This window comes from Carcharodon carcharias, chromosome 1 (genome assembly GCF_017639515.1).
Source record: "Carcharodon carcharias isolate sCarCar2 chromosome 1, sCarCar2.pri, whole genome shotgun sequence".
In the NCBI taxonomy this organism is placed as follows: Eukaryota; Metazoa; Chordata; class Chondrichthyes; order Lamniformes; family Lamnidae; genus Carcharodon; species Carcharodon carcharias.
Window position 1 is genome coordinate 211,549,744 of NC_054467.1, and position 16,251 is coordinate 211,565,994.

Here is a 16,251-nt window from a genome sequence, read left to right on the forward strand (position 1 = left end):
TCTACATGGTCAGTATAAGGTGTAATATTTGCGAAATGCAATGATTGATTCCTTTGTCCATTTGTTATTGACAGAATGTTTGCCAGACTCTCTGGTGCTCAGTGCATGGCTCTTGTCGCTCTAAGCTGGACGCTGCAGCAGATGGGACTAAATGCGGAGAAAAGAAGGTGCGTAAAGAGCCTTAATTCCAACCGGCGATAGAGATGAACCCCGGTGTTGTTGTGTTCACCATAACAGATTCAGCATAAGATTGAAACATTTTTTCAGCCAAGAGATGACTTTTTACAACTTTCAACCAATCTTCAATACTTGAAATGTATTTTTTTCAGTTTTCCTCCTCCCTCTCATCTGAAGGCACTAGCTTGGACTGGTTTTGAGTTCCAAGGGTCCCTCATCCAAATGGCTGCTTGCCATTTTCCTTGACAAAGGTTATTAGTAGGTTTTCACCTTGAGAGAGTGATATACCTGTGACTGATGACCACAAGGACACTTTATGGCATGAATCATTGGTCAGCAAACAGACATACAAGCTTTTGAATTAGGACCAAGAGTAGGCCAGACACAATAACCCAGGTGAGAACAGTAAATTCGCAGACCTGGTTTGGCGATGGAGCCATGGGCAAACATCAGAGGGCAATGTTAGTTTTGGATGATAGCCCAGTGGCAGCTTGTTACCCATTGCAGCACGAAAATCTTTTCCAAGCGTTGTCAATGTGCGAGGGTGGAGGGCAGGAGCGATTCAATGACAACAGGTTTGCTGAGAAAGGAGACATTTTCTGGTCGAAGCTTTTTGACTTGGACACATCAGGACAATTCGCAAGAAAATACCGATGACAGGGAAACAACATATTTGTACTGTATGAGAAGAGAGTGCTAATTGACAAAGGCTTCATGGCACAAAAGCCAAAGTGGGTGTTAATGGGTAAAGTAAATAAACAAGATATGTGTCCAGATGAGTTGTGAATGGCTGGATAGCAGCTGTTCGAATACAAATTAAGGAATAAAGAAAAGAAGTAAACAAGCTAGTAAAACAAAATAAAATGGAGGCAGAGGTTATGACCTAATTTTTCAAGTCAATGTTGAGTCCAGAAGGTTGTAGAGTGCCGAGTTGAACAATCTCCCCTTTTGTTCTTCCTCCCCCCTCCCCCTTTCACTTGCTCAAAATCTGATGAAGGGTCATCGACTATTAACTCTATTTCTCTGCTGAGTACTTCTGACACTTTCTGTTTTTATTTCAGATTTCTAGCATCTTCAGTATTTTGCTTTTGTATGAGTGTTTATTTTCTTTGTCATTATGCACGCTCGAGTACAATTTTACAAATGTGGTCCATTTAATGCGTGGAATAATTGTAATGGGAGACCCAGACCATCTTCGAATCGGGACACCAGACTATGACCAGAGCTAGAGCGTCCTAGGAAACCCTGCTGTCTCCAGCTTCAGCACAATATCAGACAGTCTTGCTAGAATCCAAGCTAAAGAAAGGGTCTGGGAGAGTGGTGAAAGGAGCTGGAATGGCAGCAGCGCCAGCTGGATTTATTCCTCCCAGCTCCATTTAAAAAGAAAAGGTAACTTACCTTTGAAATTATATTTGGTTGAGCTGACAGCCGATACGGCTAGAGTAGGCATATTGCACTGCCCAGTTCAGTCCCTAAATAGAAATCAGGGTCATAGGATGCCTGGTGTTAGGCCATGGTGCACAGTGCTGCAACCACAGTAACACCGGAAATGGACCAAAGGGCCATTGCCTACCATTTGCTGGGTGCTAACAGCCAGGGCTGCATTTTACGTGCCCCACCTGGGCATGTTTATGGCGGAGGAGCATGTAAAATAGGGCGGGTGCCCACCCCACCACCTTCCTGCCCAACCCCACCACCTTCCTGCCCACCCCTGAGCTCACCCCCATTATACAGGTGGTGGGAAGGCACCAAAATCAGCAGCCCGTTCACTATATTTAAATAGATAAACAAGGCCAATTAGGTTTGTTACCCAGCAACTGACGCCAATAATCCGCTGACCATGCCATAAAATAGTTGGCTTGGGCAGTTGGGCAAGAATGGGCAGCCGGACTTTTAAAAAAAAATTCTTCAAAGAGTGGGAAGTTAGTTGAGTTACTGTCCAAGGGGGCTGCCCATTGCGGAACGAGGGGACCGCTCCCCTAAGATAAACCCTCCCTTTGTTCCTACCCGCCTGCTGCCTTGAATCCAACACCCCCACCCCCCTGCATCCCTCCCTAACCTGCCCAAACCCTCCCTGGCAAAGAACCCAGACTTACTGTTGTATCTGGGGATCTATAGGGCCTTCTTCTGCTTCCCTGTTGCAGTCCCAGCAGAACCCATTAATGCGCTCTTACCACTGCCAGGATTGAAGAATTGGCCGGCAACTCTCAATGGTGGCACTTCCTCCTCAGTGAAGGCAGCAGTCCCACACTATCATTGTTTAGCCCGCCCACAGCGCTTTGTCTTAATAACTTAAATGAGGGGAGTGAAGACATGGTAGTTAAATTTTCAGATGACACAAAAGTAGGTGGGAAAGTATGTTGTGAAGAGGACATGAGGAGGTTGCAGATAGATATAAATAGGTTGAGTGAGTGGGCAAAGATCTGGCAAATGGTGTTTAATGTGGGAAAATGTGAAGTTGTTCACTTTGGTAGGAAGAACAAAAGAAACAAAATGCTACTTAGATGGAGAGCGGCTGCATAATTCTGAGGCGTAAAGGGATCTAGCTGTTCTAGTTCATGGATAGAATTTTCTCCCCGTCGGGGGGGCTGGGTGGGAGCTGGCACGGGCAAGCGAATAGCCAATCACCACCGTCGGCTGTGCCAATTAAGGCCTGCCCAGCGTGATGTGCACCCAGAAGTGCTGAGCACTCCCTGTGCAGGCGAGGGCAGTTGCCTAAGCCAGGGCCTGCACTCTCACGCACATGCATGCAAAAGAGCGCAGAAATCCCCTGAGGCATAGAGCTGCCTCAGGGACATTAGTTTGATTTTTAAAAATTTTAATAAAGAAAAAAATGAATTTTTAAGACATGTCCCCTCATGTGACTGTGTCACATGAGCTGGGACATGTCAATGAATTTTATTAAAAATTTTTATTAAACTTTAAAAACCTTCATGAAACCCCATCCTGCCCATGGATGAGGTTTCATGATAAATGCGAAGGCCGCCTGGGGTCTTCGCCTGCCCGCCAGCCTTAAGGTTAGTCATAGAGTCATAGGGTCATAGAGGTCTACAGCACAGGAAAAGGCCCTTTGGCCCATTGAGTCTGTGTTGGTCAAACAAGTACCTAACTATCCTAATCCCATTTTCCAACATTAGGCCCATAGCCTTGTATGCCATGGCATCGCAAATGCACATCCAAATACTTCTGAAATGTTATGAGGGTTTCTGCCTCTACCATCTTTTCAGGCAGTGAGTTCTAGATTGCCACTCCCCTCTGGGTGAAAAAATTCTTCCTCACAGCCCTTCTAAACCTCCTGCCCCTTAACTTGAAATCTATGCCCCCTGGTTATTCATCCCTCCATCAAGGGGAAAAGTCCTTCCTGTCTACCCTATCTATGCCCCTCATAATTTTATACACTTCAATCATGTCCCCCCTCAATCTCCTCTGCTCCAGGGAAAATAACCCCAGTCTATCCAATCTCTCCTCATAACTAAAACTCCCCAACCCAGGCAACATCCTGGTAAATCTCCTCTGCACTCTCTCTAGTACAATCACATCCTTCCTATAATGCAGATTCCAGAACTGCACGCAACACTCTAGCTGTGGCCTAACCAGTGTTTTATGTATAAACTCCCTGTTCTTACATTCTATGCCTCAGCTAATAAAGGCAAGTATCCCAGATGCCTTTTTAACCACCTTATCTACCTGTCCCGCTACCTTAAGGGACCAGTGGACATACTCACAAAGGCACCCTTGACTCTCGGTACTTCCCAGGGTCCCACCCTTCATTGTGTATTTCCGTGCCTCGTTTGTCCTGCCCAAGTGCATCACCTCACACTTATCCTGATTAAATTCCATTTACCCCTGATCAGTCCATCTGAATAGCCCGTCTATATGCCCCTGTAATCTAAGGCTATCCTCCTCACTATTTACCAACCCACCAATTTTCGTGTCATCCGTGAACTTACTGATCAACCCTCCCACATTCAAGTCTAAATCGTTTATATATACCACAAACAGTAAGGGACCCAAGACTGATCCCTGTGGAACCTCATTGGACACAGGCATCCAATCACAAAATCACCCTTCGACCATCATCCTCTGCTTCCTGCCACTTAGCCAATTCTGGATCCAATTTGCCAAATTGCCATGGATCGTGTGGGCTCTTACCTTTTTTATCAGTCTCCCCTGTGGGACCTTATCAAAAGCTTTGCTGAAGTCCAAGTAGACTACGTCAAATGCATTGCCTTCATCTACACATCTGGTCACCTCTTTGAAAAATTCAATCAGATTGGTCAGACATGACCTCCCCTTAACAAAACCATACCGACCGTCCTTGATTAATTCCTGCCTCTCCAAGTGTAGATTAATTCTGTCCCTCAGAATCACTTCCAATACTTTCCCCAGCACTGAAGTTAGACTGACTGGCCTGTTGTTCCCTGGTTTATCCCTTCCTCCCTTCTTTCGGTTGAATGGGCAGCTCAGTTCATTATTTTAATTGGTCTTCAAATGACCTTAATAGGCCTTTGACAGTTCAGCGGGGACGCAGCCGATCCCGGTGCGCTCCCGCCGAAATGAAGATCTGAATGACGTGGTGATGTTGGGATGCACGCCCGACGTCACTGTGTGTCATTTTACGCGGTGGTGAGCGGGGCCCGCTCCTGCTTGCTGACCCAAAGATTCTGGCCCATGAGTCATAAACAGTTAGTATGCAGGTACAGCAAGTAATTAAGAAGACTATTGGAATGCTATCCTTTATTATGAGAGGGATTGAACATAAAAGTCAGGATGTTATGCTTCAGTTATAGAGGGCATTGGTGAGACCTCACCTCAAATACTGTGTGCAGTTTTGGTTTCCCTATTGAAGGAAGGATCTAAAAGCATTGGAGGCAGCTCAGGGGATGTTTACTAGATTGATAACTGGAATGAGTGAGTTGTCTTATGAGGAAAGGCTGGACAAACGGGGCTTGTTTTCACTGGAGTTTAGAAGAGTGAGGGATGATTTGATTGAGGTATACAAGATCCTGAACGGCCTTGACAAGGTGGACGTGAAAAGGATGTTTCCTCTTGTGGGTGAGTCCAGAACTAGAGGGCACTGTTTTAAAATTAGGGCCAGGATTTTCCCCTCGGTGACCGTGGTGCAGGGTCCACTCACCGACGCCTATAATGATGCACAGTGACCTCGGGCGGAATCCCGACCTCACCGCGCCCCATTTAAATTTTCAGGTAGGCGGAGGCTCAGCAAAGTCAGCTGCGCACCTGCTGACCTGTCAATGGCCATTTGAGGCCATTGACAGAGTCATTGAAGTAATTAATGGACCTGCCCGTCCAACCTTAAGGTTGGCAGGCAGGCCAGAAGCCCTGGCGGGCATTAGAAAAAGCATGAAACCTCATCCACAGGCGGGATGAGGTTTCATGTGGGTTTTAAAAAATTTAATTAAAGTGTTTTTCAAAGTTATGGACATGTCCCAACTCATGTGACACTATCACATGAGGGGACATGTCAGGATTTTTTTTTTCTATTTTAAACATTTTATACAGTAGAGCCAATCTCCCTGAGGCAGCACTTAGCCTCAGGGAGATGAGTGCGCTATTTCGTCCGCGTGCCATCATCATCCTGCATAAATCTAGCCGCTCTGAGGGCCTCCTGAGCGCGCCTGCTTTGCCTGGACAACGTGATGGCTTCATTGCCGTCATCCTCGCTTTCAAGGGGTTTGTTACCCTAATCCCCTTCGACGTCCTCCTCATCAGAGGAGATGTGCAGCACCTCCATCTCATCCTCAGTCAGCTCCTTCCCCATTGCAGTGCCAAGTTGTGAAGGGTGCAACAGGAGACAACGATGCGTGCCACTCTCTGTGGACTGTTTGTAGGGTTCCACCAGACCTATCCAGACACCGGAATCTCATTTTTAACATTCCGAAGGTCTGCTCCACCAAGGTAGGGGTTGCAGCATCAGCCTCCTTGTACCTTCTCTCTGCTGCACTCTGAGACCACCACACAGGTGTCATCAGCCACATCTCTGTGCGTAGCCCTTGTCTCTGAGGATCCACCCCTTCAACCTCTGTGGACCCTGGAAGGGATCTGTGACCTACTGAGAATGTAGGAGTCGTGGACAATCCCTGGGAATTTTGACCAGACCTGTTGGATGCATTTGTGCTGGTCGCACACTGGCCGAACATGGAGTGAGTGGAGGCCCCTGCGGTTGACATAGTTGACATAGAAGATCTGAGTGCCACCCGAGCACAGTCGATGGCATCTGGCACCTGTGGGAAGCCAGGTTTCTGCACAAATCCCAGCGCTCTTGCTTCCTGGCTTTCCTGATCCTGGGTGAAATGCACAAAGTTGTGTGCCTTTGCGAAGATTGCGCCCATGACCTCCTGGATGCAATTGTGAGTGGAGGCTTGCAAGATCCCACAGAGGTCACCTTAAAGCCTTAAAAGGTGTAAAGAATTGAGTGCCACGGTCACCTTCATGACCACTGGCAGTGGATGCCCTCCATGGCCCCATGGAGTGAAATCCTGCAGCAAGTGGCAAATGTGACTGACCAGTTCCTGGACATGTGCAATCTTTGGCGACACTGGTTCTCTGTCATTTGCATAAATGACAAGTGGCATCTGCAATCCCTTGGTCTAGCTAGGCGCCAGCCTACAATGGCTTGCTGTGGCTCATTAGTGGTGTGAGCAGGAGCCCCAGCCACTACTTCTTGAGGGTGCTGCACCTGGCTCTACATAGCCAGACGCCTTCACCAGTCTCTTCTCCTTCGTCTCTGCTCCCTGTAAGCCATGAGGCTGTGTTCAGCTTCTGATCAATGGTAACCCCCAGGATGTTGATAGTCGGGGATTCAGTGATGGTAATGCCATTGAACATCAAGGGATGATGGTTGGATTTTCTCTTGTTGAAGACGGTCGCTTCCTGGCACTTGTGTGGTGCAAATATAACTTGCCACTTGTCAGCCCAAGCCTGGATATTATCCAGGTCTTGCTGCATTTGGACATGGACCGCTCCAGTATCTGAGGAGTTGCGAATGGTCCTGAACATTGTGCAAACATCAGCGAACATCCCCACTTCTGTACTTATGATGGAAATAAGGTAATTGATGAAGAAGCTGAAGATGGTTGGGGCTAGGACACTACCCTGAGGAACTCCTGCAGTGATGTCCTGGAACTGAGATGATTGACCTCCAACGACTACAACCATCTTCCATTGTGCTAGATATGAATCCAACCAGTGGACAGCTTCCCCCATGTTTCACCATTAACTCCAGTTCTGCTAGGGCTCCTTGATGCCACACTTGGTGAAATGCTGCCTTGATGTCAGGGGCAGTCATTCTCACCCCACCTCTTGATTTCAGCCCTTTTGCCCATGTTTGAACCAAGGCTGTATTGAGGTCAGGGCTTGAGTGGCCATGGTGGTAGCCAAACTGAGCATCAGTGAGCAGGTTATTGCTAAACCAGTGCCGCATGATAGCCCTGTTAATGACCCCTTGCATTACTTTGCTGATAGCTGGCCCCACAGGGCATCATGAGATTACCACTTTTGGATTCTTGTCACAGTTAGGGTGAAGTGATTACTTCAGGCCATTGTAAAATTGACCACCGTAATGGATTCCCTCCTAGCACAATGAGTCTATGGACATCTGTTGTTTTTAAGAAATTATAAGACTTTCCGAAAAGTAGCTTGGTTATTTTTGTGCACACTTTTGGTGACAGTAGTCTTGCTGTGTCAATGATTCTGATGATTTTAAATTCCTGGATTTAGTCTTGTTTTAATTGGCTTATGCTGGGTCCAGTTCAGTGATCTAGAGTGCCCATGCCTTTGACTTTTATTCCTTTCTCAAGCCCAAGAACACACCAGCTAAGTGTAGAATGCCTGCCACTACCCTGCTGAGATCAGTTAAGCCACTGTAGATGGGACCCTCAATATTCATTTGGCTGGGTCCCACTAAACTATCAGGGAAACTTCATGTGACAGTTGGTTTCATTCTTCTCTGTGGGGGATGACGGGTTATATCCTACTAACAGTCCCTGTGCTAACCTCTGAAAGACAATGCCAACTACATCAAGGTGAAAATTGTGATAGCTTAAGAAAATGCTTCTGTTAGTATCTAACATTAGAAAGTAAATAATGGTAACTCTATGAACATTGTGATTCAGCCTCAGAGAGATTATGAAGCTAACACATTTGAAAGTTCTTAAGATCCACTCACAAATTTCCTATGAAGTGCAAGCAGTAGACAAAAGTCAGGGAAACAAAGGAATCACAATGAACAATAATGCATTTCAGAATGGTTATTTTCCAACCATTGCAACAAAGCAGCAATGATGAAAAGAATGGCCACAACATAGTTGAACTAAAATTAATTTGCATTTAACTGTAATTGCCTGAAAAGCAGAACACATTTTATCTATGGAGAACTGGCATTGCTCTACTCTCTTAACTCATTCTGCTTGCAAAATATAACTGGGATTGAAAATCACATACTGCTTTTAGTTTAGATGAAATGGAATGGTTATTTGTTATTGTAATGCTGACCAAGTGATCCTTATATTAAACCTCTAATTATTAGCAATTATTATAGTGTCATGTCCAGAAAACATGAAAGAGATAAACTCATCACCACCCAGACACTATCCCTTGTCAGGGCCTGCATGACTTGAACTGGCGAGACTGCCCAACCTAAACTGTAACGCCCCAACAGTCTACTCTCAACCATCAGGAAAGTGAGGGAAGGTGTCACCAAAGGTGCAGTCAAGTGGCACTTCCTCAGAAATAACCAGATCACCAAAGCTCAGTTTAGATTCTGTTAGGGTCCCTTGATCCCTGACCTCATTACAGTCTTGGGCCAAACATAGCCAAAAGAATTGAACTCAGGGGGGGAGGGGAAAGTGACTGCCCTTGACATCAAGGCAACTTTTGACTCAATGTGACATCAGGTACCCTAACAAAACTGGAGTCAATGGGAATCAGGGGGAAAACTCTCTGCTGGTTGGTGTTATACCTAGCACAAAAAATTATCGTTGTAATTGTTGGAGGCCAATTATCACAGTTCCAGGACATCACTGTAGAAGTTCCTCAAAGTAGTGTCCTCGGCCCAACCATCTTCAGCTGCTTCATCAATAACCTTCTCTCCATCATAAGGTCAGAAATGAGAATGTTTGCTGAAGATCTTCTCCATTAATAAATAATCTAACCATCTCTCTTGCCCCACTATCAACATCCTGGGGGTTACCATTGACCAGAAACTTAACTGGTCTAACTGTTCAACACTGTGGCTACAAAGGCAGGTCAGAGGCTGGGAACTCTGCAGTGAATAATTCACCTCCTCATTCCCCAAAGCCTGTCCACCATCTACAAGGCACAAGTCAGGAGTGTGATGGGATACAATCTACTTCCCTAGATGAATGCAGCTCCAGCAACACTCAGGAAGCTGGACACCATCCAGGATAAGTCAATTTGCCGGTACACTATCCACCACCTTAAACATTCACTCCCTCTGCCTTTGATGCACAGTGGCAGCAGTGTGTACAAAGTACAAGATGCACTACTGCAACTCACCAATTCTCCTTCGACAGCACCATCCAAACCCACAATCTCTAGAAGCACATTCATGGGAACATCATCACTTACAAATACCCCCCAAAGCCACATCTTATACTCACTTGAAAATAGATGGCCGTTTCTTCACTGTGGCTGGGTCAAATTTCTGGGACTCCCTTCTGAACAGCTTTTGGTATACTTAAACCAGATGGACTTTTTTTTGTTCATTCACAGGATGAGCTTCGCTGACTGGCCCAGCATTTATTGCCCATCCGTAATTGCCCTTGAGAAGGTGGTGGTGAGCTGCCTTCTTGAACTGCTGCAGTCCATGTGGTATAGGTGCACCCACAATGCTGTTAGGGAGGGAGTTCCAGGATTTTGACCCAGCGACAGTGAAGGAACAGCGATATATTTCTGAGTCAGGATAGTGAGTAATTAGGAGGGGATCTATCTGCTGTCCTTGTCCTTCTAGATGGTGTTGATCATGGGTTTGGAAGGTGCTGTCGAAGGAGCCTTGGTGAATTCCTGCATTGCGCCTTGTAGATGGTACACACTGCTGCTGCTATGCGTCAGTGGCGGAGGGAGTGAATGTTTGTGGACGTGGTGCCAATCAAGTGGGGCTGCATTGTCCTGCGTGGTGTCAAGCTTCTTAAGTGTTGTGGGAGCTGCACTTATCCAGGCAAGTGTGGAGTATTCCATCCCACTCCCGACTTGTGCATTGTAGATGGCGGACAGGCTTTAGGGAGTCGCAGGATTTCTAGCCTCTGACCTGCTCTTGTAGCCACAGTATTTATATCACAGAATCACAGTACAGAAGAGGCCCTTCGTATCTGCACCAACACGTGAGCAACACCTGACCTACCTACCTAATCCCATTTACCAGCACTTGGCCCATAGCCTTGAATGTTATGATGTGCTAAGTGCTCATCCAGGTACTTCTTAAAGGATGTGAGGCAACCGCCTCCAACACCCTCCCAGGCAGTGCATTTTCACCCTCTAGGCAAAAGGTTTTTCCTCACATCCCCCCTAAACTTCCTGCCCCTCACCTTGAACTTTACCCCCTAATGACTGACCCTTCAAATAAGGGGAACAGCTGCTCCCTATCCACCCTGTCCATGCCCCTCATAATCTTGTACACCTTGATCAGGTCGCCCCTCAGTCTTCTCTGCTCCAACGAAAACCCAAGTCTATCCAACCTCTCTTCATAACTTAAATGTTTCATCCCAGGCAACATCCTGGTGAATCTCCTCCACATCCCCTCCAGTGCAATCACATCCTTCCTATAATGTGGCGACCGGAACTGCACACAGTACTCCAGCTGTGGCCTCACCAAGATCCTATACAACTCCAACATGACCTCCCTATTTTTGTAATCTATGCCTCGATTAATAAAGACAAATGTCCCATATGCCTTTTTCACCACCCCACTAACATGCCCCTCTGCCTTCAGAGATCTATGGACCCACACGCCAAGGTCCCTTTGTTCCTCAGAACTTCCGAGTGCCATGCCATTCATTGAATACTTCCTTGTCAAATTACTCCTTCCAAAGTGTATCACCTCACACTTTTCAGGGTTAAATTCCATCTGCCACTTATCTGACCATTTGACCATCCCGTTTATATCTTCCTGCAGCCCAAGACACTCAACCTCACTGTTAACCACCCAGCCAATCTTTGTGTCATCCGCAAACTTACTAATCCTACCCTCCATATAGTCAGCTATGTTGTTTATATAAATGACAAATAATAGGGGACCGAGCACAGATCCCTGTGGTGCGCCACTGGACACTGGCTTCCAGTCACTAAAGCATCCTTCTGTCATCACCCCCTGCCTCCTACAACTAAGCCAATTTTGAAGCCACCTTATCAAATTACCCTGTATCCCATGTGCATTTGCCTTCTTTATAAGTCTCCCATGCGGGACCTTGTCAAAGGCTTTGCTGAAATCCATATAAACTTTATCCACTGCACTACCCTCATCTACAAATCTGGTCACCTCCTCAAAAAATTCAATCAAATTTGTTAGGCATGACCTTCCTCCGACAAAGCCATGCCGATTATCCCTGATCAAACCTTGCCTCTCCAAGTGGAGATAGATATTCTCCTTCAGAAATTTCTCCAATAGTTTCCCTACCACTGACGTGAGACTCACTGGCCTGTAGTTCCCTGGCTTATCTCTACAACACTTCTTAAATAGCGGAACCACATTAGCTGTTCTCCAGTCCTCTGGCACCTCCCCCGTGGCCAGAGAGGAATTAAAAATTTGGGTCAGAGCCCCTGCGATCTCCTCCCTTGCCTCCCTCAGCAGTCTGGGACACAAATCATCAGGACCTGGAGATTTGTCCACTTTTAAGCCTGCCAACACCTGCAATACCTTGTCACTCCCTATATCAATTTGCTTAAGAACCTTGCAGTCTCTCTCCCCGAGTGCGATACCTTCATCCCCATTCTCTTGGGTGAAGACGGACATGAAGTATTCATTCAACACTCTAGCAATGTCCTCTGGCTCCACCCATAGCTTGCCCCCTTGGTCCCTACTCTTTCCCTGGCTATCCTCTTCCCATTGATATACTTATAGAATATCTTGGGATTTTCCCTACTTTTACCTGCCAGAGCTTTCTCATATCCCCTCTTTGCTCTCCTAATTGCTTTCTTAAGCTCCACCCTGCACTTTCTGTACTCCACTAATGCCTCTGCTGATTTGCTTCCCTTGTACTTGCTAAAAGCCTCTCTTTTCCTTCTCATCGTAACCTGAATGTCTCTAGTCATCCATGGTTCTCTGGACTTGTTACTCCTTCCTATCACCCTAGAGGGAACATGTTGAGCCTGTACACTCCCCAATATCCTTTTTGAACACCCCCCGCTGTTCCTCTGTAGATTTCCCCACAACTAACTGTTCCCAGTGTACCTTGTCCAGATCCTGCCTTATTTTACTAAAACCCACTCTCCCCCAATCCAAAGCATTATTTTGCAACTTGTCTATTTCTTTGTCCATAACAAACTTAAACTGTACCATGTTGTGGTTGCAATCACTAAAATGCTCGCCCACCACCACCTCAGCCACCTGTCCGGCTTCATTCCCCAGAATTAGGTCCAGCAATGCATCGTCCCTTGTTGGTCCCTCTACATATTGACCTAAAAAGTTCTCCTTTACATATTTCAAGAAATCCACTCCATCCAAGCCCTTAACACTATGTCTAACCCAATTAATGTTGGGAAAGTTGAAATCATCTAATATAATTACCCTATTGTTATTATTTTTACACACCTCCACAAATTGTGCACATATTTGCTTCTCAATTTCCCTCTGACTATCTGGGGGTCTATAATAAACATTATATGTGGTTGCCCCTTTTTATTCCTAAGTTCTACCACAAAGCTTCATTCGATATCATCTCTCCTTACTGCAGTAACTGACTCCTTAACTAATAATGCAATGCCTCCTCCAATTTTACCCCCTCCCCTGTCTCGCCTGAAGATTCTATATCCCGGAATGTTGAGCTGCCAATTCTGCCCTTCCCTTATCCACGTCTCAGTGATGGCTACTATATCACAATTCCACACGTCAATCCTCACCCTTAACTCATCTGTTTTACCTGTAATACTTCTCGCATTTAAGTAGAGGCCATCCAGCCTTGCCTTACTCCCTTGAAGCTTATTGCAGCTGTCCTCTCTCTGACTTGATTGTTTTACTGTATTATGATGTGTCCCTATTCTGCTAACATTCTGTGTCCCCTCCCCCTGCCGACTTAGTTTAAACTCCGCAGGTCTGGCAGCATCGGAGGAGAAGAAAAGAGCTGACATTTCGAGTCCTCATGACCCTTCAACAGAACTAGGGAAGGTGACCCAGAAACGGTTCCAGTGATCCAGGAATCTAAAACTCTCCTTCCTGCAACAAATCTTAAGCCACATATTCATCTGCGCTATTCTCCTATTTCTGAACTTGCTGGTCCATTTCAGTTTCTGGGAAATAGTAACCCCCAGGATGTTGATAGTGGCGGATTCAGTGATGGTAATGCTACTGATCATCAAGGGGCGATGGTTGGATTCTCTCTTGTTGGGGATGGTCATTGCCTGACACTTGTGTCGCGTGAATGTTACTTGCCACTTGTCAGCCCAAGCCTGGATATTGTCCAGGTCTTGTTGCATTTGGACATGAACTGCAGCCATTTAAGAAGACAGCTCACCATCACCTTCTCAAGGGCAATTAGTGGATGGGCAACAAATGCTGGCCTTGCCATAATGCCCAGCTATAACCTCCTTAATGATCAATTCTCACCTTTCCCATGTCAGACGTCAAGCTAACTGGCCTATAGTTTCCTGTTTTCTGCCTCGCTGAATTCTTGAAAAGTGGGGTTATATTTGCTACTTTCCAGTCTGATGGAACCTTTGCAGAATTTAGAGAATTTTGGAAAATTAGCATCAACACATCTACTACCTCATTAACCACCTCTTTTAAGACCATAGGATGAAGTCCATCTGAACCCGGAGACTTGTCAGCTTGCAGCTCCATCAGTTTGCTCAGTACTACTTCCCTAATGATTGTAATTTCACCAAGTCCCCTTTCTCTTCCATCTTCAGATTTACAACTATTATTGGAATGTTTTTTGAATCTTAGATAGTGAAGAAAAAAACAAAGTAGTTGTTCATTTCATCTGCCTTTTAACTCCCCACTAGCACTCTCTAGAGGACCAACACTGACTTTACTTACTCTTCCTTTTTAAATGCCTGTAGAAACTCTTGCTATCCATTTTTACATTTCAACCTAACTTCCTCTCATACTCTAATTTCCTGTTCCTGATAAACCTTTTAGTCACTTTCTGCTGTTCTTATATTCTGACCAATCAACTGACCTGCCACTCATCTTTGCGCAGTTATATGCTTTTTCCTTAAGATTGATGCTTTTCTTAACTTCTTTAGTTCACCACAGATGGAGGATCCTCCCTTATAGTAGGAATATACTTATTCTGAAATACCCCCTTAATAGACTGCCACTTTCTTTATTGATCTATCCTTTAGCCTATTGTTTCAGTTCACTTTTAAAAAAATCATTCACGGGATGTGGCCTTCGCTGCTTGGGCCAGCATTTATTGCCCATCCCTAATTGCCCTTGAGAAGATGGTAGTGAGCTGCCTTCTTGAACCGCTGCAGTCCATGTGGTGTAGGTATACCCACAGTGCTGTTAGGAAGGGAATTCCAGGGTTTTGACCCAGTGACAGTGGAGGAACAGCGGTATACTTCCAAGTCAGGATGGTGTGTAACTTGGAGGGGAACTTCCAGGAAGTGGTGTTCCCATCTATCTGTTGCCCGTGTCCTTCCAGATGGTAATTGTCATGGGTTTGGAAGGTGCTGCCTGAGGAGCTTTGGTGAGTTTCAGCAGTGCATCTTGTAGATGATACACATTGCTGCCAATGTTTGTTAGTGGTGGATGGAGTGGACGTTTGTGGGTCGGGTGCCAATCTAGCGGGCTGCTTTGTCCTGGATGGTGTCAAGCTTCTTGAGTGCTGTTGGAGCTATACTTATCCAGGCATGTGGGGAGCATTCAATCACACTCCTGACTTCTACCTTATGGTTGGAGGATAGGCTTGGGGGGGTGGGGGGGTGGGGGGGTGTGGCGGGGAGGTGGTCAGGAAGTGAGTTATATGCCGCAGGATTCCTAGCCTCTTCTGCTCTTGCAGCAACGGTATTTATGTGGCTTCCAGTTCAGTTTCTGGTATATGGCAACCCCAGGATGTTGATAGTGGGAGGATTAAGCGATTGTAATGCCATTGAATGTCAGCGGGCAATGATAAGACTTGTTGGAAATGGTCATTGCCTGGCATTTGTTCGACACGAACGTTGCTTGCCACTTGTCAGCCCAAGCCTGGATATTGTCCAGGTCTTGCTGCATTTGGACATGGACTGCTTCAGTATCTGAGGAGTCGTGAATGGTGCTGAAAATTGTGCAATCATCAGCGAACATCCCCACTTCTGACCTTATGTTGGAAAGAAGATCATTGATGAAGTAGCTGAAGATGGTTGGGCCTAGCACACTATCCTGAGGAACTCCTGCAGTGATATCCTGGGACTGAGATAATTGTCCTCCAACAACCACAACCATCTTCTTTTGTGCTAGGTATGACTCCAACCAGCAGAGAGTTTCCCCCCGATTCCTATTGACTCCAGTTTTGTTAGGGCTCCTTGATGCCACACTCGGTCAAATGCTGCGTTGATGTCAAGGGCAGTCACTCTCACCTCATCTTGGGAGTTCAGCTCCTTTGACCATGTTTGAACCAATGCTGTAATGAGGTCAGGAGCTGATTGGCCCTGGCAGATCCCAAACTGAGCATCAGTGAGCAGGTCATTGCTAAGAAAGTGTCTCTTGATAGCACTGTTAATGACCCCTTTCATCACTTTACTGATAGCTGGACCCATAGAGCATGAGATTTCCACCTTTGGATTTTTGTCATAGTTAGGATAAAGTGATCATTTCAGGGCATTGCAAAATTGACCACCGTAAACAGATTCCCTTCTAGCACAATGATTCTATTGACACCTGGGTCAGGATTTTCTGGT

General features: G+C 46.0%; 1 protein-coding gene across 1 annotated transcript in view; it reads left to right on the forward strand.

The window, feature by feature from the left end:
* Positions 1–16,251, forward strand: part of LOC121275808 (A disintegrin and metalloproteinase with thrombospondin motifs 12-like) — a 689,364-nt gene that overhangs the window by 339,834 nt on the left and 333,279 nt on the right. The window contains exon 12 of the mRNA XM_041183446.1: positions 75–167. Coding sequence (XP_041039380.1) covers positions 75–167 — 93 coding nt within the window. The remainder of the gene's footprint in view (positions 1–74; positions 168–16,251) is intronic.